The following is a 25,401-nucleotide window of genomic DNA, read 5'->3' as shown; positions in this document are numbered from 1 at the left end:
TGGCTCAGCTGGGTTGCAAACATAAGCTGCCTGGCCTCTGTATCATCTCAGTACAAATTGAGATTTTTACAAGAGCAGCTAACCTGTCAAAGGCTTTGTCTTGTTCTTTGTTACAGAATTGGACCATAGAGGGAGCTGAGGATCGCCATCTTACAAGTCAATTCGACACGTCTTGACCTGTCATTGACGGAAGGATTTTCTACCTGGATTTCTGCAGCATTCTCCTACTTCAAGGAATGGGTGGGGGTGGGTTTGTTTGGAGTGGCTGTGTGCGGTGGAGTACTGCTCCTACTATGGATGATCTGCAAACTTAAAGCCCAAACAAGGAGGGACAGGATGGTAGTAACCCAGGCGCTTGTTGCTTTGGAGCATGGTGCCTCCCCCGATATACGATTATCGATGCTTAAGCAATAGGTCGCTGGCCGCTCAGCTCTTGCACCCCACGAGGCTAGTCTCATTGCACGGGATAGAGTGAGTGTGCTTCAGCAGCCCGGGAGAGTTGTACGGCTAAGCACTGCAGTAGAAAGGCTCTGCGGCATAAGATGAGCCTATTCTAGGGAGACATGTCATCTTGTATGAAGGTTGAGTGTCCAAGTGTCCTTCCCCCAGGAAAAACGACACGGGAGCAGACCAAGACCCCTCCTGGTGATGAGCCTGGGAGGAGGTTTTGTGTAAAGCCCCTATGCTTGCACACTGGGGATTTGACCTCTGTCTCCACTCTCAGTACTGGGTGGCCTGTTGCTTCTAAAAGAAAAGGGGGCCGGGCGTGGTGGCGCACGCCTTTAATCCCAGCACTCGGGAGGCAGAGGCAGGCGGATTTCTGAGTTCGAGGCCAGCCTGGTCTACAAAGTGAGTGCCAGGACAGCCAGGGCTATACAGAGAAACCCTGTCTCGAAAAAACCAAAAAAAAAAAAAAAAAAAAAAAAAAGAAAAGGGGGAGATGTGAGGAGCCGCCCTCACAGTCACCGTTACAAGATGGCGCTGACATCCGTTGCTCGTAGTAAAGTGTGCGCAGGCGTCAGGGTATCTTTCCATTACCTGAGCCCTGCCTCTCTCGTGGCGTTAACTGACTGATAGTGGGCAGCCAATCCGGGTGGTGCACGTCTCCAACCGTACTTCGCAGCCTTTAAAAGGGAAGGGTTTTCTGCTCTCTGGGTCTCCTCTCCTGAAGCTGATCATCTATCTCTCAAGATGTATTAAAGCTTTACTGCAGAAGGATCCAAGTGTCCTGCGTGCGTTTTCGCTGGCGAGCCGGTAGTGCGGGTCAGTATACATGCATACTACAGCTGGCGCTCAATGTGCAGCCAACAGGACCTCTGGTTTGAGGGGGGAAAAGGTGAGAACCCCAAACCCCTGAGTGGCCATGTCCTCTCCTTTGGCATCAGCCCAAAGGCCCAAGCCTCCACACTCTGAGGGCAGGCAATTTATCTCTTCCCACCCCTCCTGCAGCCTTCCTGCTGCCATCTGTCAGGGCTATGGTGGCACATGCCCAGCGAGCAATGCACAACTGGGATGCACATGTAGGAAGAGGGATCGGCCTGGTGGGCACAGACATGCTGGCAGCCAGCAGCAGTGGGGTGGGCCAGGCCAGATGTCTAAATGGAAAGGACCTACCAGACTATTGGCCCAGCCAGATACATGCTGCCAAGTTGAATCCTTGGGACAGACTGTGTGTGCTAGCCAGCAAGGAGCTCTGAGACCTAGGCATGGTGGGTGGAGTCTCACTGCTACACTTTGAGCTGCATGGCTAAGATGAAATAGCCCACTCAAAACTTAAAATTTTCATGCTTCTTTGCCTAAAATTTGCTTAAATGCTTGTTTTTCCCTAATAACAGGAATATAAGAATGCTTATGCTTTTAACACAAAATTGTTTACAGATTGCAAACAATGATAACACTGACATATCTAAAATTTATCTTTTTGTAAATGTAAAAAATCTTTTAAGCTTCAGAGAACTGCCTTGGATCTACCCTTCACAGGTCAAAGGGACTACTTCAACAACTATTATTTAATCTTCAATTAATAAAAATAAGATAATCTACTTAAGCCAGCTTATTTTTTCACAAAATCTTACTGCCTATTCCAGATACATAATTAACATGACTTTTCCTTTCTCAGTTACCCCAAGCAGATGACATAAAGGATCCCCAACCCCTTCCCTCTGCTTTCTTTACTGTAACACAGGCGACTTTTCACTTAAAGGATGCCAGACCAGGATTAAGATTCCTATAACATATACCCTTTGCCTTTCTCCTAGGCCTATACCAACAGACCACCCATGTGCTGCCAATCAAACTGTTAATAGCTTCACGTGTACATTACACCCTCCCTTCTTTCCATCAGTATCCTATCCTGCAGGCTTATCTCTATGTGAAAAGCCTGTTCCTGCAGGCTGAGTGGAGACAACAGATGTTCCTTCCTTTGCTGTGCTGGAAGAAACGGGACCTTCCGTATTCCTTGGATCTGCTGCCTGGCCACAACAGCTGCCTTCATCCATACACACCAGCTGACTGGAGACTTTCGAGACAAGCTTCATCAGGCAATGGCATCCACAGATGACAGCCTTGGGTCCCTGCTGTGACAGATGACTCTCTTGCTGGGGGTCATGACTCAAAACAGAAGATCACTAGACCAAATGACTGCTAAAGATGGGGGACGTGGACATTAATTGAGAAAAAAAGTTATGTCTATGTAAATGATTCAAATGTCAAGACCAGTGTTAATACCGTCAAAAAACTCTGATGAGATATGCTCTTGAGATTTCAATCCACCAAGCACGTAAGTGGGTTCGACAATCCCTTGTCTTCCTGGCTCCCAGCCCTCATTAGCCCTCTGGTTTTACTTTGATTCTTTTTTTTTTTTTCTTTTTGGTTTTTTGAGACAGGGTTTCTCTGTGTAGCCCTGGCTGTCCTGGAACTCACTCGGTAGACCAGGCTGGCCTCGAACTCAGAAATCCACCTGCCTCTGCCTCCCAAGTGCTGGGACTAAAGGCGTGCGCCACCACGCCCGGCCTTTACTTTGATTCTTATACCCTACCTCGTCCAATTATAAAATGGCAGATACACAGCATAACAAAAAGAACTGCCAATTGGGTTCTGGTTCAGTACCACATCGTTCCCAACATAGAGGCTGAGGACTTTTCACGACACCTCTCCATTAAAAAATTAGACAGGCGGAGATGCTGTTTACGGAACTACTCACATCAGAAAGTAGTTTCCTGTTAGCAGGGGGGCTTCCTGCTGCTTCCACTCATAATAAATGCAAATTCTGATAACTGCTCCCTGCTACATACAAGTAAATCCGGTTTTGAGAAGCTTTTTATACACATGTAAGAATCACATGTGTGTGTTAGCAGAGCTGCACACAGGACAACCTGCAGATCTTGGTTCTCTCCTTCCATCTTGTGGATCCTTCAGATAGAACTCAGGTCATCAGGCTTGGTACCTTTACCCATCGAGCCACCTTGGTGGCCTCGATCCTTCCTTCACCCTCTAAACCAGTGGCTCTCAACCTTAATGTGGTGACCCCCAACTAAAAACTTTTGTTGCTACTGCGTAACTACAATTTTGCTACTGTTATGAATCATGACATAGACATCTGATACATGGCAGAAGCGGGAAGGCGGTGGTCACAATCCACAGGCTGAACACTGTTGCTCTAAACCTCTGTTTAAACCAATGACTCATCCTTCCAGGACTTAAGTCCTGAATAGTTACTGAACTTTTCTTGAACCTCCCTTAGTACATAAGCCCTTATTCTCTCCAAACTACCACTAGATAGGGAGTTTGTCTGTTGCTTCAGTGATTCCCAAACATTTTCCCTCCACTTCTATGAGAAGTCCTAATGAGGAAAGATAAGATATGCTACCACTTTTGAATGAAAATGGCTTCAAGGTGTTTAAGAGAAGATTGAAATCAATTTACTCATCCAAAGAACGCTGTCTTGGTGCCTGCGGAATGGCTCATGGGTAAAAGCCCTAGCCAGAAAAGCCCAAGGCCTGAATTTCATCCCTGGAGCCCAGTGCCAAGGTAGGAGACTACCCACAGGCTCATCTTCCTGCCCTCCAGATCTATGGGGAAGTAACACTCACAAGCTAACAGCAGGTATTGGGGCCTTTTCTCCTCTGCAGAGTTCCTTCTCACTTTCCCTGTCTACTGAAAACAAAGGACATTTAGTGTCATCTTCCAGATGGATTATCTAAAACACAGGACCTATTTTACCCTCCTAAATTCAAGAAATTGTCTAGTCTTTGTATATGGGCATTGAGCCACCAAGGTCACAGCATTATCATAATCTGGCCCTCCATACAACCTGTGAGGCAGGCAACCTTAAGTTGGTTCCACAATCCCTGACAACTCAAGTTCAATCCCTGAGACACAACAGTGACCAGAGTTGTCTACTGACCTCCATGTGTGTACTGTGAGATGCAATTTAAATTCTTTTCTTCCTCCCCTCCTTCCATAATCCCATTCAACATATAGTTAGGTGGGGTCTGTCTAAAGCCAATACATTTTCCATTTCATCAAGTTATCTCTAGGTCTTTTCTGGAATGTTCTTTCCCTAAGTGTACAAAAGACAAGGCCAGTACTGTGGAGGTAGAGATCAAGTGGACAAGTTCACCCAAAGGTTAAGAGTATCCGGTTTTATGCTTAGCATCTCAATTAAGCCATAGTTAGAAGCTGCCACGCCCTGAACCACTCTTTACCTTCTTTCCCTTGTTCATTATTTTCCAAAGCCTATCTAACAGCCTGGCCATCTTCTCATGCAATCTACAATTAAACCAACATCAAACACACACATACTTTAGGGACTGGGGATTTAGCTTACAGCAGAGTCCTGATATGGTCAGTAAGGTTTTGATTTGAGAAAGGGTCTTGGGGGTGTGGTGGTGCAGCCTTTGATCCCAGCACTGGGAGACAGAGGCAGATGGATCTCTGTAGTTCTAGTGTAGGTCAACTAAGAAGACTACGCAGTGAGACTCTTTTGAGATGGGGTTTCACATATCCCAGGCTGGCCTTGACACAGATACCTAGCTGAGGTCGACCCTGGCCCTCCTCTTAGCACCATCTCTGAAGTACTGGGATAAGTGTACATCTTGTATTTAAGATCTGGGGTCTCATAAAGCTCTGGATGACCTCCAACTTGCTATGCAGCTATGCAGCAGAAGCAGGCCTTGAATTCTAATCTTCTTACCTCCATTTTCAACTGTCTGTCTGCTTCTTTTTTGTGCTGATGATCAAACCAAGGCCTCACACATGCTAGACACGTGCTCTCTGCCAGCCTTTCCTCTGCTCAGCTTCCTATCGTGAAACAGTTACCTGAGAGTTAGTAACTGCCACACATTACACCCTACAGCTTTAACACTGCTCTGCAGCAGTAAATGCACAGTAAGTATCTGTAGGTAACTACACAATAGGTAAATGCACAGGCCACCACCAACCCTGACAATTCAAGTTCAATCCCTGAGACACAACAGTGACCAGAGTTGTCTACTGACCTCCATGTGTGTACTGTGAAATGCAATTTAAATTCTTTCCTTCCTCCCCTCCTTCCTTCCTTTCCCTCCCGTGTTCCTTCCTAAAGGTGCAGTGTTTAACCATTTGGGGAAAAAACCCTGCCAGTCTAACCCTTAGGCTGGTGCAGGAGGACAGCAAGTCAAAGCCAAGAGGCACACAGGCTTGAGAGCAGACCACACACAGCAAGACTCTGTCTGAGACATAAAGACGCACTATATTAATAGTGCAAGGGTTATAACAAGCCACATACCAACTTTCAAATGCTTTATTTTTTAGTGTTTAAAACATTTTAATACAACAAAGTTATAAAATAATATATATTAGTTAAATCTGAATTTAATTTAGAATCAGGTATTTACTTATTACAACACTGTGCTTCACGGTCTGGCTACCACAGGGACTTTCATGTCTTCAAGTAACACTAGTTTCTCTGTGGGTAGGGAGACCTTTAGGTAGAATTCTCAAAACGAACGTGCTTGGCTTAGTCCAAGCAACCTGCTTCCCCACTGAGTAACAATTTCATTTCCTTTGTTCCACATCACAAATACTTCATTATCCTAACAATCCATGAATTCAATGAAAAATTATTAAAATTAAACATTTTAAAGATGTTAATAACAATAGGCTCGGTTTGGTTCGTCAGACAATCCAGTAGTTCAGATTAAAAGAGATGTGAAGTAACAATGGAAAAAAGAAAACAAACAATAGAATATTCCTTCTCCCGTCAAAGCACAAAGCTTCCTTATGCCAAGATGGGAAATTCACAGAATAAAGAGTCCTTTGATTAACACAGAGTAGAATGTATCCTCAAAAACAACTTAGTGTAGCTGGAGAAACAGCTTAGGGTTCACAGGCCTTTGTACTGAACTTGATACAGTAATTCATCATATTAGTTACGTAAAATCAGTGCCACTGAATTTACAGGCAAACCAACACCTACTTTTACAGTAATTTTAGTCATTTAAAGCTATTCATAAGGAGAACAAACAAACAAAACCCTTTCTCTTTCCATCCAGTAGCCTGAAGCGTCTCTGATGGTACTTTAATCCTCAGCTGCAGAGGTAACAGGGGTGGGTGCCTGGGACTAACCTCACTCTAATACACACAAACTGTTATGTAAAGTTGCCATTAAACCTGATATGCTGTGAGTCTCAGGACAGTCGGGGCTATCCAGAGAAACCCTGTCTCAAACAAACAAACAAAACAAAACAAAAAACTGACATGCTTGCTAGGCAGTAGTGGTGATGCTTGCCTTTAATCCCAGCAATTTGGGAGGCAGAGGCAGGAGAATGTCTGAGTTCCAGGACAGCCAAGGCCACAAGGAGACTCTGGCGCTCGCCATGGCTGACAAGAAACCCAAGGAAGGAGTCAAGACTGAGAACAACGATCATATTAATTTGAAGGTGGCGGGACAGGACGGTTCTGTGGTGCAGTGTAAGATTAAGAGGCATACACCACTTAGTAAACTAATGAAAGCCTATTGTGAACGGCAGGGTTTGTCAGTGAGGCAGGTCAGATTCCGGTTTGATGGGCAACCAATCAATGGAGGATGAAGATTGATGTCTGTGTTCCAGCAGCAGACTGGAGGTGTCTACTAAAAAGGGAGCCTGCTCCTTTACTCCAGAATTTGTTATAGACCAAGAATACATTCTCAATTAGAAAGCCACAGTTTGGTCCCGCCACATCCTGACTACACAGTACAGTTTTTTCTTCTTTCATTTCCCTGTCCCCATTTCTTTATGGTACATAAAGTAACTGGTGTGTGTGCACAAGCATTGTGCTCTTTTGTTTCTTTTCCTTTTTTAAACAAAATGGCCAATGTTCTGTTCTGGTTGACATCAGATGGAGATGGTCCCTTCTCCATTAGTGACATGCTCATTCAGCTCTCATCTTTATATTCCAGTAAGTTATTTTGCTCTCATTGTTTTTCTTTCTTTCTTTTTTTTTTTTTTCGAGACAGGGTTTCTTTGTAGCCCTGGCTGTCCTTGAACTCACTTTGTAGACCAGGCTGGCCTCGAACTCAGAAATCCGCCTGCCTCTGCCTCCCAAGTGCTGGGATTAAAGGCGTGCACCACCACACCCGGCTTCATTGTTTTAATAAAAGAACACAACAACACCAAATCCTTGCATGCCTTGTTCAATTGGAGAATTTTAATGTTTTTGATTTATCTTTGTAAAACCAAGGACAAACTTTTTTTTTTTTTTTTGAGACAGGGTTTCTCTGTGTAGCCCTGGCTGTCCTGGAACTCACTCTGTAGACCAGGCTGGCCTCGAACTCAGAAATCCTCCTGCCTCTGCCTACCTAGTGCTGGGATTAAAGGTGTGCTCCACCACACCCGGCTTCAAGGACAATCTTTATAACCTGTACATAGCTGTTACGTGTCTTTAGGGAATAAATTACTCTTGAACAAAATGATCTTAGTTTTCCCTTCAAGTCAAGCATCTTGTTTTTATAAGCTTGTTTAAAATGAAAACAAAAACAAAACCCACAACCAACAACAATAACAAAAAAACCAAACCAAACCAAAAAAAAAAGACCAAAAATCAAAAACAAAAAACAACAATAACAACACCTCCTGACATGCTTTGGTGCCTTTCACGCTGTCTGAAGGAAAGCAAGTGAACTATTCTAAAGATTGTTCTTGTCTCCTAAGTCTGTCAGCTGAGAGGGCGACTATACTGTTTGCTTTTGCTATGGGACTTCAATCCATAAGACCACCAAATAATTGAGTGTACTAAATCAGAGAGTTTAAGTCAAGAATATTGTAAACATTGTTAAGCATTTTGGATCTAGAATCTTTCAATTATAAATTTTCTTTTTGCTGAATATAAAGAAGATACATTTTTGCCACGAATCTGAATTTATATGAATTAAGTTTTACAAAAAGGTGTGTGTGGTGGTGTACACCTTTAATCCCAGCATGGGAGGCAAAGACAGGTGATCCCTGAATTAAGAGAAACCCTGCCTCTGAAAAAACAAAACAAAACAAAAAGAACCCCCCTCCCCCAAACAAACAACCAAACACTTTTGCACAAATGTTCCTGAAAGACTACTTGCTCTCTGCTATAGAAGGATCCAGCACCCCTGTTCCCCACTTATAACTTACAGAGTTTTGGAATTCTCAGTCCTAACAGGCTACAGGTAGAATGGGGCTGGTCACCACTTACAGTGTCAATGTTACGCTATTGGAAGTGGGTTTTCTTGGTTACAGTCCATATTATTTAAATTGACTGGTTCTAAGATGAAGCCCATTGCTTTAGAAAGGTATTTTTGCCACAGCAACTCTGGCCTCGTTGGGAAGTGTAACACAAAGGTTTCTGCCAAAACTATGTGGTGGTGAGAGCAAGCTTATGCTCCATACGAGCTCGTTCCTTTCCGCCCAGATCTACCTTTCAGTAAGATCCTGTTTGCACTGTGCCTTGCACACACAGCCCTGGGCTTCGCAGAACAGGGAGGGCAGCGACGCTGGGATTAGGATGTAGGCAATCCTTCCTTTGCATCCCCAACAACTCAAAACCTCTCCTTGCTTCCGTACTAAGCTGTCAAGGATAAAAGTCTCACACGACTGCAGAATCAAATACAGGGTTCAAAAGCGTGGAGCCTCTGCACGCAGCCACATCATGCCCAAAATGTAAACAGAAATTCTATCTTCATTATGGTTAGGTTTTAATAAGAAAAAAGATGTGAGGACAAAACCTGAAAACTAATGTTTCTCTCAGTTTTGAGACTTGAAGAGGATTAGCTCTGTAAACACTGTCTTATAGTAGCTACTAGGTTATACATCCAGCTTATCTGTTTCCTCCAAACAAACAGGAGTGACCCAAGGCCACTCAATCCGTACAGCAGGCTGCTGTCAGGCACTCTCACCATCATTAGCTCGGCAAGGGCAACGCCAGCTGCACCTGTCTCCTATTGTGTTCTATGATAGAACCCATATGGAGGAGAGAAGCCTGATGTTAAGATATTTAATATAGTTAGCATCTTAAAACTAATGTAGAAACACATTTTTGGAACATTTTCCCAAAAGCCAACACTGTCTCTCCCCCTCCCCCCAGGTAAACTGGATCCTGCTCTGTGGGGGGGGCGGGGGAATAAAAAGAGGGGTGGCAGTATATCCCTTGGCCCTAAGTCAAATTACTCAAACAAGCATGGCAAACCTTTTCTCCAGGATTATGAAGTTTCTTTAGATAAGATATTGGCGTTTTTGATCCTGGCTTGTAATAGAATCAATAATTTAAATACTGCAAGGATTTTGAAGTACAAGATTTAAAAACATAATTGAACTTGATTGCTTTACATCACCTCTCAGGTGAGAAATGAGCGCTGTCTCCAGCCTCCTCAGAGCAGGGCTTCTCAGCACGGGGGAGGCCCGTTTGTCTACTAGACAAACCCCCTTCCTGCCTAATCCACTCAGTGGCTTCCGAGAGGTGGAACTATGACTCCAACTGCAAAAATGACCATTCCGCCGCCGAGACAGAGGAGTAAACACCGGCTGTGGCCTGCGGGTGACTGCAGCGCACCTGCCTGCAGCTCTTGAGTCCTTGTTTGAAAATGAAACGTAAAGACTATACAATTAGTATTCCAATTCTACAACCAGGTTAAAACTGTTATGTACAACCAATAGAAAATAAAGTGACAAATGGTATCGGAGAGGTGGCAGTAATTACTGAAGCTAAAGTATTTAGTTCTTAACTGCCAAATTAAGACTCTAGAAAGAACATATGTATATAATTTTTTTTAAATAAAAAGTAAGAAGCCTTTTTCTATCCACGCATGTCTCAGACTGTGTACTTTCCATGGTCAGAAATGAGAACTTTCAGGAAAAAAAAAAACAACAAAAAGAGGACCCCCCCTACCCTACCCCCACCCGGAGAATTAGCACTGTGCCCACAGCTTGTTCTGTTCTGTTTTGGTTTTTTCCAGAAGAAAAGAATTCTCTGCATGCACATTTACTCACTCACTGACATAAGAACTCTAACATCTGGTAAAACACTCATGTGTTCACTTAAGTCACATTATTAAAAAGCAGTATATTGGGTTGTCATCTGCCTAACTAACAGTTACAACAAGTATTTAGTCCAGGACTTACAGCACTACAGGAACACCACTTTACTACTGGGAACACAGCCACTTCCCTCAGGAATCCTTTCTGTGCTCACACGGAAGCTTCCGAACAGATAAGGACCAGCAACTGATGCTGCACCTGTTCTGAAATGCTGACCCCGTACCTGCATTCGTGGGGAGGCCAGCGACACCTGATCAGCGTGTCACCTCACACGTTGCCCCTTGCATTCTTTTGTTTCACAAAAGCTGCTGCGTTCAATGTGTTTTTCTTTAAAATGGCTCAAAAGGTAAAACATATTCACCAGCAAGACACTCACTTTGCAGACATTCAGAGTAGTTCAATGAACACACGAGAACGGCTCACTAGGTAAGGAAAGCCAGCTGCAGAAATACTCTTGACTTGAGTCCTACTGGGAATCAGTAAAAATGCTTCAGCCAGCCCAAGCTGATGTGCTTGAGTTCGGTAAGCAAACACTCAGCATGCACAGGTAACGAACGGCCTGACATCACCCCGCTGGGTCTTCCTACAGTGAGGGGCGGAAACTCTTCCCATGACCTCTCCATTCAAACAGCTAGATAAGGAGTCTTGTGTGTTCTTTCTTGAGTTTTACAGTCACGGCCTTTCTCAGAACGGGAAACCTGTCAACACAGAAGCCAAATGCAACGTATCCAGGAGCCTGGGACAAAGTATTCATTTTCATTCCATAACTACTGTATATTTAACAACAAACTCATTACAGAGAGAGAGTCTTCATCCAATTAGTCTTTTCATTATTGCTGGTTTAGAAAATGGCCAACAATATTCATTAGGTACTGTGCCATTAACATTGCATTCAAAGAAAGAAAACATAGGAAACCAAATCCTCGCCCTCCTACTCTGATGGTACGCCCTGGTGTTAGCCAGAGTGTGGTAGTACAGAAAGAGTCTTGTTGTGATATAAAAGGCAATAAACACGTCAATGGAATAGTGTTCATGGGCAGCCAAGATGAAGAAGATTCCAAAGAGGTTGAGAACCCAGGATAGAGTGTGCAAGAAATTCCAGCTTCTTGGTGTATCTAGGAAAAGGAAAGAAGGGCCATTTAATAACACATTCCTGCCGTGCTTCTTAGCCACATGTTTCTCAGGGTAGGCTCTAAGCTTCCGCGCCCCTAACCTCTGCCCCGCACCCTTTATTTCGGCTCTGTCTCATGTAGCCCAGGCTGCTGACCTGGATGTGTAGCTGAGGATGAACTTGAACTAGGATCTACAGGCATCTGTCGTCACACCTAGCTTTATGTGGTGCTGGGGATCAAACCTGGGGCTTCCCGTGTGGCAGGCAAGCAGTCCAGACTGAGTTGTATTCCACCCCAGCCGCCTATTCTTTCTCACTTCCTCCCTAGCTCCTTCTCTGCAACAAGCTATCTAATATGCATAGAAGCATTAAAGATATACTTACACTCTGTGACAAAGAAATTCAGCATGGTTAGAACAACTGTGTGGCCACTGAACATGTAGTCTCCACAAGTGTGGACGCCAGTCAGAGTCATTCCAAAGCCGCTCCAGATGGCAAATGCCCGTCGTAGTTTCTCCCACACACTTCCATATATCTACAAAGAACGCTGTGAGTTAGTTCTTCAAATGCTTACTGAGGCTCAGAGCTTGCCCAAATCCATTTCAGGCAATTCATGATTCAGAAATAAGAGCATCCAGGTAAAGGCAACTGGTCTAACTCAGCTAATTCAAGGTGGGCCCAGAGAATTAGCAGAGCTTGACTGTACTTAGAAAATGCTAATTAAATGAAATCATCCTAATCCAAACTCCTTTACAGTAAAAAGGTCAAGGCAGGCATATAGCGTACGTTCATATACCAACACTTCAGAGGCAGTATATCTATCTTTGTGAGCTTGGGGCCAGCCTGGTCGACAACCAGGGCAACCAGGGTTGCACAGAGAGACCTCATCTAAAGATAATAACAAAAGCAAAAAGTGCAAAGTCAATGTCAAGAATGACGGCACATGTTCAGAGTCAGATTCAGGAGGGGCAGGAATCCAAGGCTAGTCTTGGTCACAGAGGACAGCCCAGGTTACACGACATTTTATCTTAAACAACAAGCAGCCAGGCAGTGGTGGTGTACCCCTTTAATCCAAGCACTTGGGCAGCAGAGGCAGTCACAGATCTCTGAGTTCAAAGCCAATCAGATATACAGAGCAAGTTCCAAAACAGTCACAGCTACTCAGAAAAACCCTGCCTCAAATAGTCACTATAAAATAAGAACATCCCCAATGTTAAGGCCTAGGTAAAATGTTAAGGCCTAGGTTGTCTGTATAGCAGCCATTTTGTGCTGTTACTGTTGTAAGGAAACTTTGTCATGTGCTGTTACTAGGACCCTTTCTCATTCCTGAACTGACTGCGTATTCGGTTACCTTCTGTGCTTTGATGCTCCTGGAGACTAATCACAATAGAGGTCAGTTAGAACTCCTTTCTTTACTTAGTCACAATAAGCTTGGACCTGGACCAACAACCCAGCAACACTTCCTGCATCTAGGTATCAACTTTTTTGTTTCTTGCCTTTATAAGCTAACCCTGGGATGGACCCCAACATAAGAAAGACACCTGCACCAATACAAGAAACCATTTGGAGTAAAACTTCCATTTTGAGTAGGAGGTTGAATGAATACTAGACAAGGCAAGTCCCCTGCCACAGTGGAACACCCCAACCAATGAGGACAGGATAAATGTACAACATAGACATGTTCCTAAGGAAATCCCCTATCCCTAAATTCTGACTGGCAGAATAACTTAGCACAGATGTTTTCGTATCTCAGGCTCTATAGGAGTCTAGCTGGGCACCACAGTTCAGCTCCCAAGTCTGTACTGTGTCCCTGATGGATCAGTCTTAGGGTGTGTGTTCAATAAACCAGCCCTGTTTGACAGAGATCTGTGTCTGAGTAGTTTGTGCAACAACTTCCAGTCCCTAACAACCACATTTTGCTTTATTTACTTACTTTTCTCCCATAATGTCCATGTTTAAATCTCTATTAAAATATTTTAATAAGCTCTAACGTTCTTTTAAAAAGGAAAAATATTAAAAAGAAGCAGCAAGGACATGAACTATGCTGTAACTTCCAGGCTATCATTTATTAACTATTCTCCCTGTCCTCACTGTCACAGAAACTCAGACACTGGCGAGGCCATGAACTCAACCAGATCTTAGCCCTCTAGGCCTTCCCTATAGCTACAGGGAGCCATGTTCTGTACAATAAGTTGTATGCAAAAATGTGAAAGCTCTATAGGATGGCTACAGAGACTAACATAGAGGAGCTCCTTTCTACCACCCCATTTGCCTTCTACTGACTACCCAAACATAGCAACTGAAGCTCCAGCAGCCATGGAGGACCACAATCTGGCTTTGAGATGCAAGTCTCAGGCAGGATAGAAGAGAAAGACCAGAGGGTTACAGATGTTTCGTAAGTCAATCATACCAGAACATTTGTGTGTGTGTGTGTGGGGGGGGGGGGGAGTGGGGGGCGGGCGGTTAAAAAGGAGAGATATTTTGAGACAGGGTTTCTCTGTGTAGCTCTAGCTGTCCTGGAACTTGCTCTGTAGACCAGGCTGGCCTCAAACACAAGAGATATGTTTGCCTCTGCCTCTGAGTTCTGGGATTAAAGGTGTGCACCACCACCACTGGGCTGGATAGTATCTTAATCATGGACAGGGGACAAACAAGTAATGCTAAGCCGGGCGTGGTGGCGCACGCCTTTAGTCCCAGCACTCGGGAGGCAGAGGCAGGCGGATTTCTGAGTTCGAGGCCAGCCTGGTCTACAAAGTGAGTGCCAGAACAGCCAGGGCTACACAGAGAAACCCTGTCTCGAAAAAACCAAAACAAAAACAAAAACAAAAAAAAAACCAAACAAACAAGTAATGCTACTCCCAAATAATTACCACTCAGTAATTCAAGCCTTTTCATTTTTTCCCATTCTGCATTTCTCATACATCCTTCTAGAAACAGAACTGAAATAGAAAAGAATGAATAGGAAGCTGTCTAGATACAATATGCAAATTAGCTTTGTGTTGCTAAGTTTTAAAAATAGGCATGTTCTTAGTTCTGTCTTGGTTCCATGATTTCAAGCCATTAATTTATCACAATGAAATGCCTCTGGTTGGTCTCAATGTAAGGGATTTGACATCTGGCTTTTATCCCATCATGCTCTACTTTTTATGATTGCTATAAATAATGTAGGTTAATAGGCAGGCTACATTATACTTTAAAACAATTAGCAGCATTTAGGGCAGATTTAGATGGAAATATCCATACGTTAACTAATTAATAAAAAAAGTCACTGGAGACAGAAAGAAAGCTGTCCAAACAGGAGTGTGACATCTAATTTGTTCTAATAGCATAAGTTTCTTTGCATAAAGATCCAGCTTTCTCTTAAGTGGCTATTCTGATAAACCTCCTTAGGATTATCAGGAAATTCTTATCCATATAACAGGAAAGCAAAATGTTCTACCTCAAATACATTCCTTTCAGATCTCTGGATCTGGTTATTCATAAAACTGCACTAGGTAATAGGTTTAAAAATCTCTCCTTGAAGCCGGGCAGTGGTGGCACACGCCTTTAATCCCAGAATCTGGGAGGCAGAGGCAGGCGGATTTCTGAGTTGGAGGCCAGCCTGGTCTACAGAGCGAGTTCCAGGACAACCAGGGCTACACAGAGAAACCCTGCCTCAAACAAAACAAACAAAAACAAACAAACAAAAACAAAACAAAACAAAACTCCTTGAATAAAAAGAAGTATCTATCTATATTAGTTTAAGCAACAGATGCAAACACAAAAGTGTGGGGAACCTCCAGATCTGCCTAGGAAAGGCCTTTTGCGGAAGGCGGAGATCGTGGGTCTGACACCTTCTAGCCCAGACACAGATGGCCCATGTGTCCACATGCTGCTACCTGGAAAATCTTGTCAGGACAATAAGACTGTCACTAGTGGCACCAAGCAGTTCCTTTCCTGATCTTGCCAAGGTTGGTATTACCACTCCAAAAGCCCCACGCCATTGTTCCTTTACATAGGAAAGACATGAAGTTTATGTCAACATGTTGGCAGAGGCTCCTAACTCTGTACATAGCTCTGGAGTATTATTAAATTTATATGCCCTTTCTTTTGTTAGTCATCAAGACTAAAACTGTCAAACTTTCTGAGGGGAAACACAACTTCACTATAGTTTGTTTACAGTTTCGTTTGAATTTCCTAATCAGTTAGCATACTATTGGGGGAAAATGTTTTTACCCTCACTTCAGACCATGTACAGAAACAATTTGGGGAGATTAGAGTCTATATAAAAATGAAGACCATAAACCGCTAGCTACTGTCTTTCCTAGCTGGCACTGACTACGACGGACAGACACTAAGGAGTGTGGGTGGGAAAGGGAACCAAGTGGCTGCTGCTAAGGATGCAGGGAGCCCGCCATCCTCAGCCATCCCCATCTTCAGTCAAATGCAGCACTGTTACCACTGCCAAAGGAGGTTCCAAGTGCTGTGACAGTCAGTGCACAACTCTGGGTCACGGACTTGTTCTAAAACAGTCAGAGCACTCTTGGTGAGTCAAGGACTCCTTAGCTGTCACAAGGAGGCCCAAAGCAGAAGAAAAGCCTGGCAGAAGAAAAGTCTGCCTTCTCTGCACATCCATCTCATTTACTGTGGGCGAGTCACATGCCTAACTTCTCAAAGGCATATTAACCACGGCTTCTACTCAACGCAATTCACCTCTCTTCAAGGCTGAGATGAAGGTACAATGAAACTCAAGGAGGAAAACTGAGGCACCTATTGTCAGCTGCCCCAGTGTCCCTTCCAAACCTATTGTCCTAAACTTGCAGTGATGCTGGAGCCCCACAGGAAGGTTACCCCATCGTGAAATCACAAGCAAGAGCAATCATGTCATGAGAGCTGGCTATCTCCTCAAGCAATAACAAGGACTGAGGTAATCACCAACCAGACCACACTTAGACCAAGGCAGCCTTACTATGTGTACTTCTCATGATTACCTCAAATTTTTCTCTATTTAAACCTAAAGTTCAATTGGTACCCTAAGACCGCAGTTGGTGATGGGGGGGGGGGTTTGTCACTGGATCCCGGTGTCTGTTTCTCTTCCCAAAGTGGCTGCAAAGACTGTCTGTCTTGCAGCAAGCACTCCTGTCCCTTTAAGTGGTACAATGAATGGGTGGGTGGGTGGCTCAGCTTAGCCTGCTGGGACTGGGAGGTTGGTACTGGACTGGAGGTGGCTCTGAGGTTAAGAATATATACTGTTCTTTTCAAGGACCCCAGTGAGTTCCTAGCCCTCATCAAGGATGGCTCACAACTGCGTCTGACTCTAGCTCCAAGGAATGCAACACTCTGGCCTTTGTGGGCACTCACACACATGTGCATATCCAGACAGAGATACATACACACAATGTTAAAAATTAGTCTTTAAAACTTAAACCAGGCATGACAGTGCACAGTTTTAATCCCAGCACTCAGGAGGCAGAGGCAGGAGGCTTTCTCAAGGGCAGTTTAATCTAAAAACCAAAATTTTAGAATAGCCAGGGGTAGACATTGAGAAACTCTGTCTTAAAAAAACAAAACAAAACAAACAAAAACAAAAATGAAACACAACAACAACAAAACCCAACCAACCCCCCCCAAAAAAAACAAAACAAAAAAACAACCTTTGATAATCATTTAAGGCTATAAATCAAAGAAATAATTGTTTTGAAGACAAAGATAGCTATGAACACAGCTAATAAACTGGGTCAGTAATACAGGAGACACTCATGGTGGTGCCCTACAGTCTACTTTCAAGGAATGTATTTAAAGTAGCTGGGGAGGGGAGGGTAGGAGGTGGGATATTTTATTTATATAAGTTATTAATACAACTAAATTAAAGTTGTTTCTTTTTTGTTAATGTAATTTCTAAAACAAAGTCGATTTTCTCAATTGCTTAAAAGGAAATTACAGAGAGCAGTAACCAGGAGACGCTTAAGATCTGTCTGCATACAAAGCCAAGTAATATAGGGAAGGACTGTCACTCTGATGATGTGTTTTCAGCAGGGTCTTATATCTCAGGCCGAGCTGGGCCTTACTATGTGCTCTGGCTGTCCTCAAACCTGCCAATCTCTTGCCACAGCCTCCTTTGTGCTGGGATTACAGGCAGAAGTTGCCATGCCTAGTTCCTGGTGACTGTTTTTCATTGTTTTGTTTTGCTAAGGAAATGCATGAATGGATCTGGCAAGATGGTTCAGTGGGCAGACACACTTGTGAGCAGACCTAATGACTGGACTTCAACCCCTGGTTTCACAAAACAAGAGGAGAGAGAACTGGCTCTCAAGAGCTATCCCCTGATCTGTTCTTGCTTTGGCATGTATGTGCCCACACTTGCATGTGATGTGAGTACCCCTAACTTTAAGACGCTTTGACAGGCGTTTTTTGAGTGGTGTCTGGAGGCTGTAAAAAGCAAATGCGGACGATGCTCATCACTGCTCTTCAGAAAAAAACAAGCTACAGAAAAAGCACAAGGTTGCAACTGTACCTCTGTCCAAAATACCTGAAAACTACCTTTGTTCTTTTGCCTTTTTTTAAAATTTATTTTTTACACTCTATATTCCATCCCCCCACGACCAAAATTAGCTTTTTTCAAGTACACGTTTTAGAACTATGTATCACAATTTTCAATGTGCCTATCGTTAATAATAATTCTATTTCCAAAACCTTAGAGGTAAACATAGTGCTTGCCTAGCATGTACAAGGCCTTGGGGTCAAGGTCCCTCTGAATGAAGCAGAAAAGCTCTCCTGTCTAAGGATACTTACTATGGCACTGTTTAAAACACCTTGGAAACAACCACATTTTACATCATCTGCAAGTCGGGGGGCGGGGGGGGGGGCGGGGGAGAAGGTGGGAAAGCTTACAATGGACTATCCCACAGCTATTAAAGTGGTGACCTTTTTAAACAGATGGCAATAATTGTGTACTCATTTTTAAAAAGTAATTAATAAGGCTAGGGAGATGCTTCCAAGCAAAAATGCCTTAAATTCAGAGCCCGAAAACCCATGCCAAGAAAAAAGAAAAAGGCTGGCCTGATATACTGGAAATCCCCAGGGCAGCTATCAGCCATGCTAGCAGAACTAGTAGCTCCAGGTTAAGTCAGAGACCCTGAGCCCTGCATCAACACACACACACCTACATCAGGCCCCACACATATACAAAAGAGGAAAAAGTAACATGCTAGCACCTTAAACGTCAGCTACAGAACAACCTCTGCAATTCATCCATCATTCAAAAGGTGTCCATCAATATCAATTTATGAAATAAATAAAAACTCTACTGAAAAATTATTTGTGTTGCTTAGTGTGGTACCTAGCATCTTTAATCCTAGCAGTTGTGAGGCAGAGGCAGGAGGATTTCTGTGAGGAGTTTCAGGCCAGCCTGATCTACATAGTGAGTTCTAGGCTATCTAGAGCTGCATAGAGTATGTCTCCAAGAAAGGAAGGGCTGGAGGCAGGAAGGAAAGAAAGAAGAAACTTCAAACCAGACCTGTGTAACTGTTAAGTTTTACTTGTAGGATGGCATGAAAAAGGTTCTATATGAGTTTTTTGCTTTTTTAACATACATTTATAGATCATTTGAGTTCTTACAAGAAACTTGTACAACTCCATAATAAAAGAATCTTTTTCTGCCAAGTGGCAGTGGCACATGCCTTTACTCCCAGGATTCAACAAACAGGGGCAGGTGGATTTCTGAGTTTAAGGCCAGCCAGCGTGGTCTACAGAGGGAGTTCCAGGACAGCCAGGAATACACAGTGAAACCCTGCCTTGAAAAAACAAACAAAAACGGCTTTTCTATATTGAAAACCACAAAATGCCCCAATAATTTCTAACCTTAAAAAGATTTGCTTCCAGTAAGTCTGACCTTTCACAGCCCCTCTCTCACTGCCCAGTCTCCTGGGTTGAACACCTGGAGAGCTGTGTTCCCCTTCCTCTTGGCAGTAGTTTTAGCTCTTCATCTCCTTTGCGTGCTTAATCTTCCTTCCCTAACTGGCACGTCAGCTATTTCTACTGTGGTAGCAAAGGCAATGGCACCTAATTTTGTTTTACAAACGTTAAAACAACAACAAAGGTATTAATGTAACCATCAAGTCCTTTGTCTGCCTATGTAGGTTAATTTTTTTTTTTTTTTTTGGCCAAATTTAACCATTTGCAACAATTTTGTCTATCAAGGACAGGATTGGTCTTTGACTTTTGTCCCCGTTTCTTTTAGACTGGGTCTTTCTCTATTGTCCTGGAACTCAGTATGTAATCAGGTTGGCCTCAAATTCAGAGATGCATCTGCCTCTCTGCCTTCCCAAAAGAGGGGATTAAAGGTGTGGTACTACATCCGCTGAGAGGCTCAACTTTTAAAATTATTTTACAGATTTGTTCTTTAAGTAGTGGGGTGGGGGTAGGTCCTAGGGACTGAACCTCAGTACCCCCTGCACATCAGACAAGCACTCTACCACTGAGCTTAAATTTACAAAGCAGATCTTACCCTAGATCTAAAAGTAAAAACAATAAAATTTACAACCCCCTCTTTTGTTCCCTATGGGCATAATTTGCCCTGTCTGTTTAATTAGAAGACTATATCTACTATACAACAAAACAAAATGTATAAAGCATATACCAAAACCAGAGGAAAGGTTGACAGAGTGTTGAACTCATCTGAACCGGAAAATGCTTAAGGAAAAGGAAGGCTCGGAGCCATGAAGGGGCCACAGAATCACATGAAGAACTAAAGATGCTGAGTGTATGGAGAACGATATGACCACACATGAGGGTATGATCATGAAACCCACTATAGTATATAATACATGCTAAAAAAACATTGTAGGGGCTGGAGAGATGGCTCAGTGGTTCAGAGCACTGACTGCTCTTCCAAAGGTCCTGAGTTCAAATCCCAGCAACCACATGGTGGCTTACAACCATCCAAAATGAGATCTGATACCCTCTTCTGGTGTGTCTGAGGACAGCTACAGTGTACCTAGATATAATAATAAATAAATCTTAAAAAAAAAAAAAAAAAAAAAAAAGAACTGGACATGGTGGTGCAAAAAAAAAAAAATCTTTTTTTTTTTTTTTTTTTTTTTTTACAATTAAAAAAAAAGATGCTGAGTGTGGTGAGAAAGGGAAAATGCAGCAGAAAAGGATGATTTCCCATTGTCCCACAGCACGGAACAAATATCCACAGATGAAATCACAGGGAGGGAGTCTAGCTTAGGGTTACTTAACCCGGTTATTTCCGGAAGTTTACTACCGATATGGCAAATACAAACAAAACAAAACAAAAAAAACCCAAAAACCCACATTTTAACACAGAAAGCAAGCTCTTTACCCTCCTGCATATACTGTGTCATTAATCCAACAAGAACAAGAGAGAACAGAGAGGAGGTAGCAGGCTACCTTTCCAGTACACTGCAGGTGCTGTCCTGGCACGGAGAGGGAGGTCACAAACATGGTAAAGCAGCGAAGCAAGAATACAGTGCCCATCAGACTACAGAGCCTTCGCAGAAGGATCGACCTGTGAACAGAGCGACCAAAGCAGAAATCAGAGACACTCCAAACGCTGAGGCATCAAATACTTTTCTAGAGAGAAAGCAATAAAAAACCACTAGCCTTTAAGGCAGAAATCTTTCTCCCCACTTATATGTTCTGTACTAAAGGGGAAACCATAAAGACAAATGTGACAGTGTTTACCTCTGGCCGGGCTGTGACTGGAGTTAATAATGAAAGGACTAGAGGAGCACTCAGATGGTATGCTAAAATCTAGACGTTTGCTCCCAAGTTGTTTACTAAATGCAGATCTGTTAACTTAGAGGGAGAAAGATTCATTACATTTAAATTACACCTCTATAAAGTATTTGGGATGTGTATATATGTATGTGGTTTTATTACTAAGCTTGTACTCAAAGTAATGGGTTTAGTTATAAATGTGTCATATCTTATTCTAACTCAGGAGAGGACTCTTAGAAAACCATGTAAAATATCGTCATCCAATAGAATTCTACAGTGATGGGGATGGTCTACGTACCATGTAGCCTGCTAGATACAATGTGCTGGAGCACCTGAAATGACCCTCATGTAACAAAGATCCGAATTTAATATCATCTCATTAAAATCACAATAGCCACATGCAGGTAGTGCAGATATGAAAGAGCATCCTTTCAGGGGTAAAATACGGCCATACCAAAGTGGAAATTTTCAAGACACAAGTACTATTGTGAAGCTTAGTATCAGAACTATTATAATTTACTAAAAATAAAAAAATTACTCAGTACTTGCTATGAGATACAAAGATGGCCCAATGTAGCCACCCAGGGTTTCTGGGTCCTGGTTTGAATTTTTATTTTTAAAAACTGAGTTTCTCTGTGTAACCTGCTGTCCTGGAACTTACTCTGTTGACCAGGCTGGTTTTGAACTCAGAGACCCACCACCTATCTCTGCCTTCTGAGCACTGGGATTAAAGGTGTGACCCACAACCACCACTGGCTTTACTCAAAAAAAAAATTTAAGATTTACTTTTATTGTTTTTAATTACAATGCGTAGGTATGTATGTTTGCCTCTGGGTGTGTGCATGGAAGGGCAGGTAGCCTTGGGGGCCAGAGGGGCAGGATCTGAGAGAATCAGCATGGGCACTGGGAACTCAACTCTGATGCTAGGAAGAGTAAGTATCAAGTGCTTTTTACTCGAGAGTCATGTTGCTAGACCCTTAAACTGTTTATAGTAGGGTAAGGTTAGTCAGAAGATCTACTACAAGAATGGCTATATGGGGGGCTGGTGAGATGGCTCAGTGGGTAAGAGCACCCGACTGCTCTTCCGAAGGTCCAGAGTTCAAATCCCAGCAACCACATGGTGGCTCACAACCATCCGCAACGAGATCTGGCGCCCTCTTCTGGAGTGTCTGAAGACAGCTACAGTGTACTTACATATAATAAATCTTTAAAAAAAAAAAAAAAAAGAATGGCTATATGACAGTCATTCTAAGCTGTTCCTAACTTAAACTTAAGCTATGAAACTAAGCTCTTAAATACTAAGTTTTATGTTAAGTACATCTAAAACGAAAACTTTGAGTAATCATAAACTGTGACATCATTTATGCCATTATTTCTTTAAATGCCCTAAATTTAAACAGACAAAGCATTTGGGAAGCTTTCCCTCAAAAGTAGCACTGAACATAAGACAAGGTATGTTTCAATCTTTAGTGTACACATCTGGATGGAGTTTAGGAACCTGCATTTATTTCAACAACGTTTCAGAGATTCACAATCAAAGTGATACAAAGATGACACCTGAGAAATATGTTTGAGGCTGGAGAGATGGCTCAGATGTTAAGAGTACATGCTGCTCTTCTAGAGGACCCTGGCTCAATTCCCGGCACCCACACAGCACCCCACAACTGCCTGCTACTCGAGTTCCAGGGGAACTGATACCCTCAAACAGACATGCAAGCAAAACATGGAGGGGGGGGATGTAGGGAGGAAGGAAGGGAGGGAGAGGGAGGGAGTGAGAATGAGAGAGAGAGAGAGAGAGAGAGAGAGAGAGAGAGAGAGAGAGAGAGAACACCATTACTTGGATTTATCTGGTCACTAGTATGCTTCACTGAGTCTACCAAAGTTTCTGAGAGGTTAAATTTTTTTTTTTTTAACCAAGTTTTGGAGACTGGCATTTTCATCTAGCCTTTGATCACAGCTTTTGTGCCCATGGATTTTGCCTGAATTTTTTTCTTAGACACTTTTGTCTAGCATCTACTCTGAGAAATTCCCTGAATTTCTTACAAGGTTAAATTTGCTTTTATTTTCAGGAGTGGGTAGATTAAAATCCACAGGGTCTTCTTGTAAGGCAAAGTTAACCAGAAAGCAGTGATATACACACTTTTAAATCATTTCATTTTAAAATATGAGCACCCACAGGACACAATGTGCAATGAGAAATGGGTTCATTATGGCCTCAAAATGGGACAAAAATAGCAGTCATCAACCTTTGTTTTCACCTTCAGCGTACTAAAATAGCTGCGGCTAGGATGTGTGTGGCTATCACAGACCTTCCTGAGAAGAGAGGCCCTCAAGTTGCAAGACACCACCTCACTCCTTTTCAGGATCCTAAAAGCAATGGGGCAGCGAGCGGCTAACCACAGGACAGTGTTTACTGTTTCTTCATCACTAAGCCTTGTTTTCTTTCCTTTTTTTTTTTTTCATTTTTTTTGTTAGATATTTTCTTCATTTACATTTCAAATGCTATCCTGAAAGTCCCCTATACCCTCCCCCACCCTGCCCTGCTCCCCTACCCACCCACTCCCACTTCTTGGCCCTGGCATTCCCCTGTACTGAGGCATATAAAGTTTGCAATACCAAGGAGCCTCTCTTCCCAGTGATGGCCGACTAGGTCATCTTCTGCTACATATGCAGCTAGAGATACGAGCTCTGGGGGTACTGGTTAGTTCATATTGTTGTTCCACCTATAGGGTTGCAGACCCCTTCAGCTCCTTGGGTACTTTCTCTAGCTCCTCCATTGGGGGCCCTGTGTTCCATCCAATAGATGACTGTGAGCATCTACTTCTGTATTTGCCAGGCACTGGCATAGCCTCACACGAGACAGCTATATCAGGGTCCTTTCAGCAAAAGGCGCCTTCTTACCCTTATGCCTTCCTTGCTGTCTTTATAATTGTTTAAAATGCCTTCCCTTGGTTACTTCTTGATGAAATTGCCGAGAAGCCCTCTCTCTCCAGCTAGCAACTTCTCTACCATCTCAGATATACAGAGCACAGAAGACAGTCTTGTTTAATGGGCTTTCCCTCCTCCATTCAAACACTTAACCAAACACTGGCCTCGGAAGTATTTCTGTCTTTCTATAGAAGTGGCATTCCTAGCTTATGTCTAAGGAAAGGCGGACAAGGAGCAAGAGGCAGACATAGACTAGCAAGGACTGACTGACTAAGGCCGATTATCCTTTTGCTTATAAAATACATGTACAATATTACTAAACTTATTGGTCTCACGACCTTTTAAAACTAAACCCAATTTTCCTATGTCACTGAATAGAAGGAAATCTTCCAGGGAAATGCAGAGCGAAGGACTGGGCTTGACAATCCTACATGAGAGTCAGCCATTTCCAGTCTCAAGGAATCGGTGAATACCTGTGCTTGTGAAGAAGGAGAACCAGGATCCAAATGTAGCACAGAATCACGCCACACACTTCAGTCATGGAGAAGGCCCACGGGATCCTAGGAACACTGCAACAGAAAAACAGTTCTTTCTGGAACTGAACACATGCAGATGCACCCTGCAACTCAACACTTTTCGAACAGCAACCTCAGAACTGCTCTGTAGAACGTCACTTCTCTTAGGAAATATCTGCAAAGCCTAGGGAGTAGAAAATCTGCTTCAAAGGGTATTGCACTCATCAGAACCTACTCGCTGTCGCAGACTTCCTGGAGTAGTTCTCTATAAAGAAACAACCCTTCCCTCCCACTCTATTGCACACAACTGCTTTTTTAAAAAAAAAAAAAAACAGCAGACTTTGTTTTTAACTATGTCTATGTATATATGTGTATCTGTGTGCATGTGAATACAGGAGATTGAGGAAACTAGAAAAGAGCCTCAGAGCCCTTGGAGTTTGAGTTACAGCAACTGCAAGCTGCCTGGAGTGGGCATAGGTCCTTTGCAAGTGCGGTACACATGACACTCTGAGCCCTCTGAGCCATCTCTCCAGCCCAGCACCCAACTTCTGAAACTGCAGGTTTAGGACTGAATGAGTGAGGGAGCTTACAAGTGAATACA

The 25,401-nt window shown here is 43.1% G+C and overlaps 1 protein-coding gene and 1 pseudogene across 3 annotated transcripts in view; one reads left to right on the top strand and one right to left on the bottom strand.

Annotated features, from left to right (window-relative positions):
* Nucleotides 1–6,857: 6,857 nt before the first annotated feature.
* On the top strand, nt 6,858–8,993 carry LOC147001651 (small ubiquitin-related modifier 2 pseudogene; annotated as a pseudogene).
* Nucleotides 7,439–25,401, bottom strand: part of Samd8 (sterile alpha motif domain containing 8) — a 47,339-nt gene continuing 29,376 nt past the window's right edge. For all 3 annotated transcript variants that reach the window (XM_021182431.3, XM_021182432.3, XM_029469052.2), the window contains exons 3-6: nt 24,759–24,854; nt 21,028–21,145; nt 12,019–12,169; nt 7,439–11,638 (exon numbers count right to left, since the gene is read on the bottom strand). In XM_021182431.3, the coding sequence (XP_021038090.1) occupies nt 11,334–11,638; nt 12,019–12,169; nt 21,028–21,145; nt 24,759–24,854 (670 nt within the window). In that variant the 3' untranslated portion in view covers nt 7,439–11,333. The remainder of the gene's footprint in view (nt 11,639–12,018; nt 12,170–21,027; nt 21,146–24,758; nt 24,855–25,401) is intronic.

This window comes from Mus caroli, unplaced genomic scaffold (assembly GCF_978045245.1).
Source record: "Mus caroli unplaced genomic scaffold, Mus_caroli_1 scaffold_12, whole genome shotgun sequence".
NCBI classification, from domain to species: Eukaryota; Metazoa; Chordata; class Mammalia; order Rodentia; family Muridae; genus Mus; species Mus caroli.
This window is presented reverse-complemented; position numbering and strand designations above follow the sequence as displayed.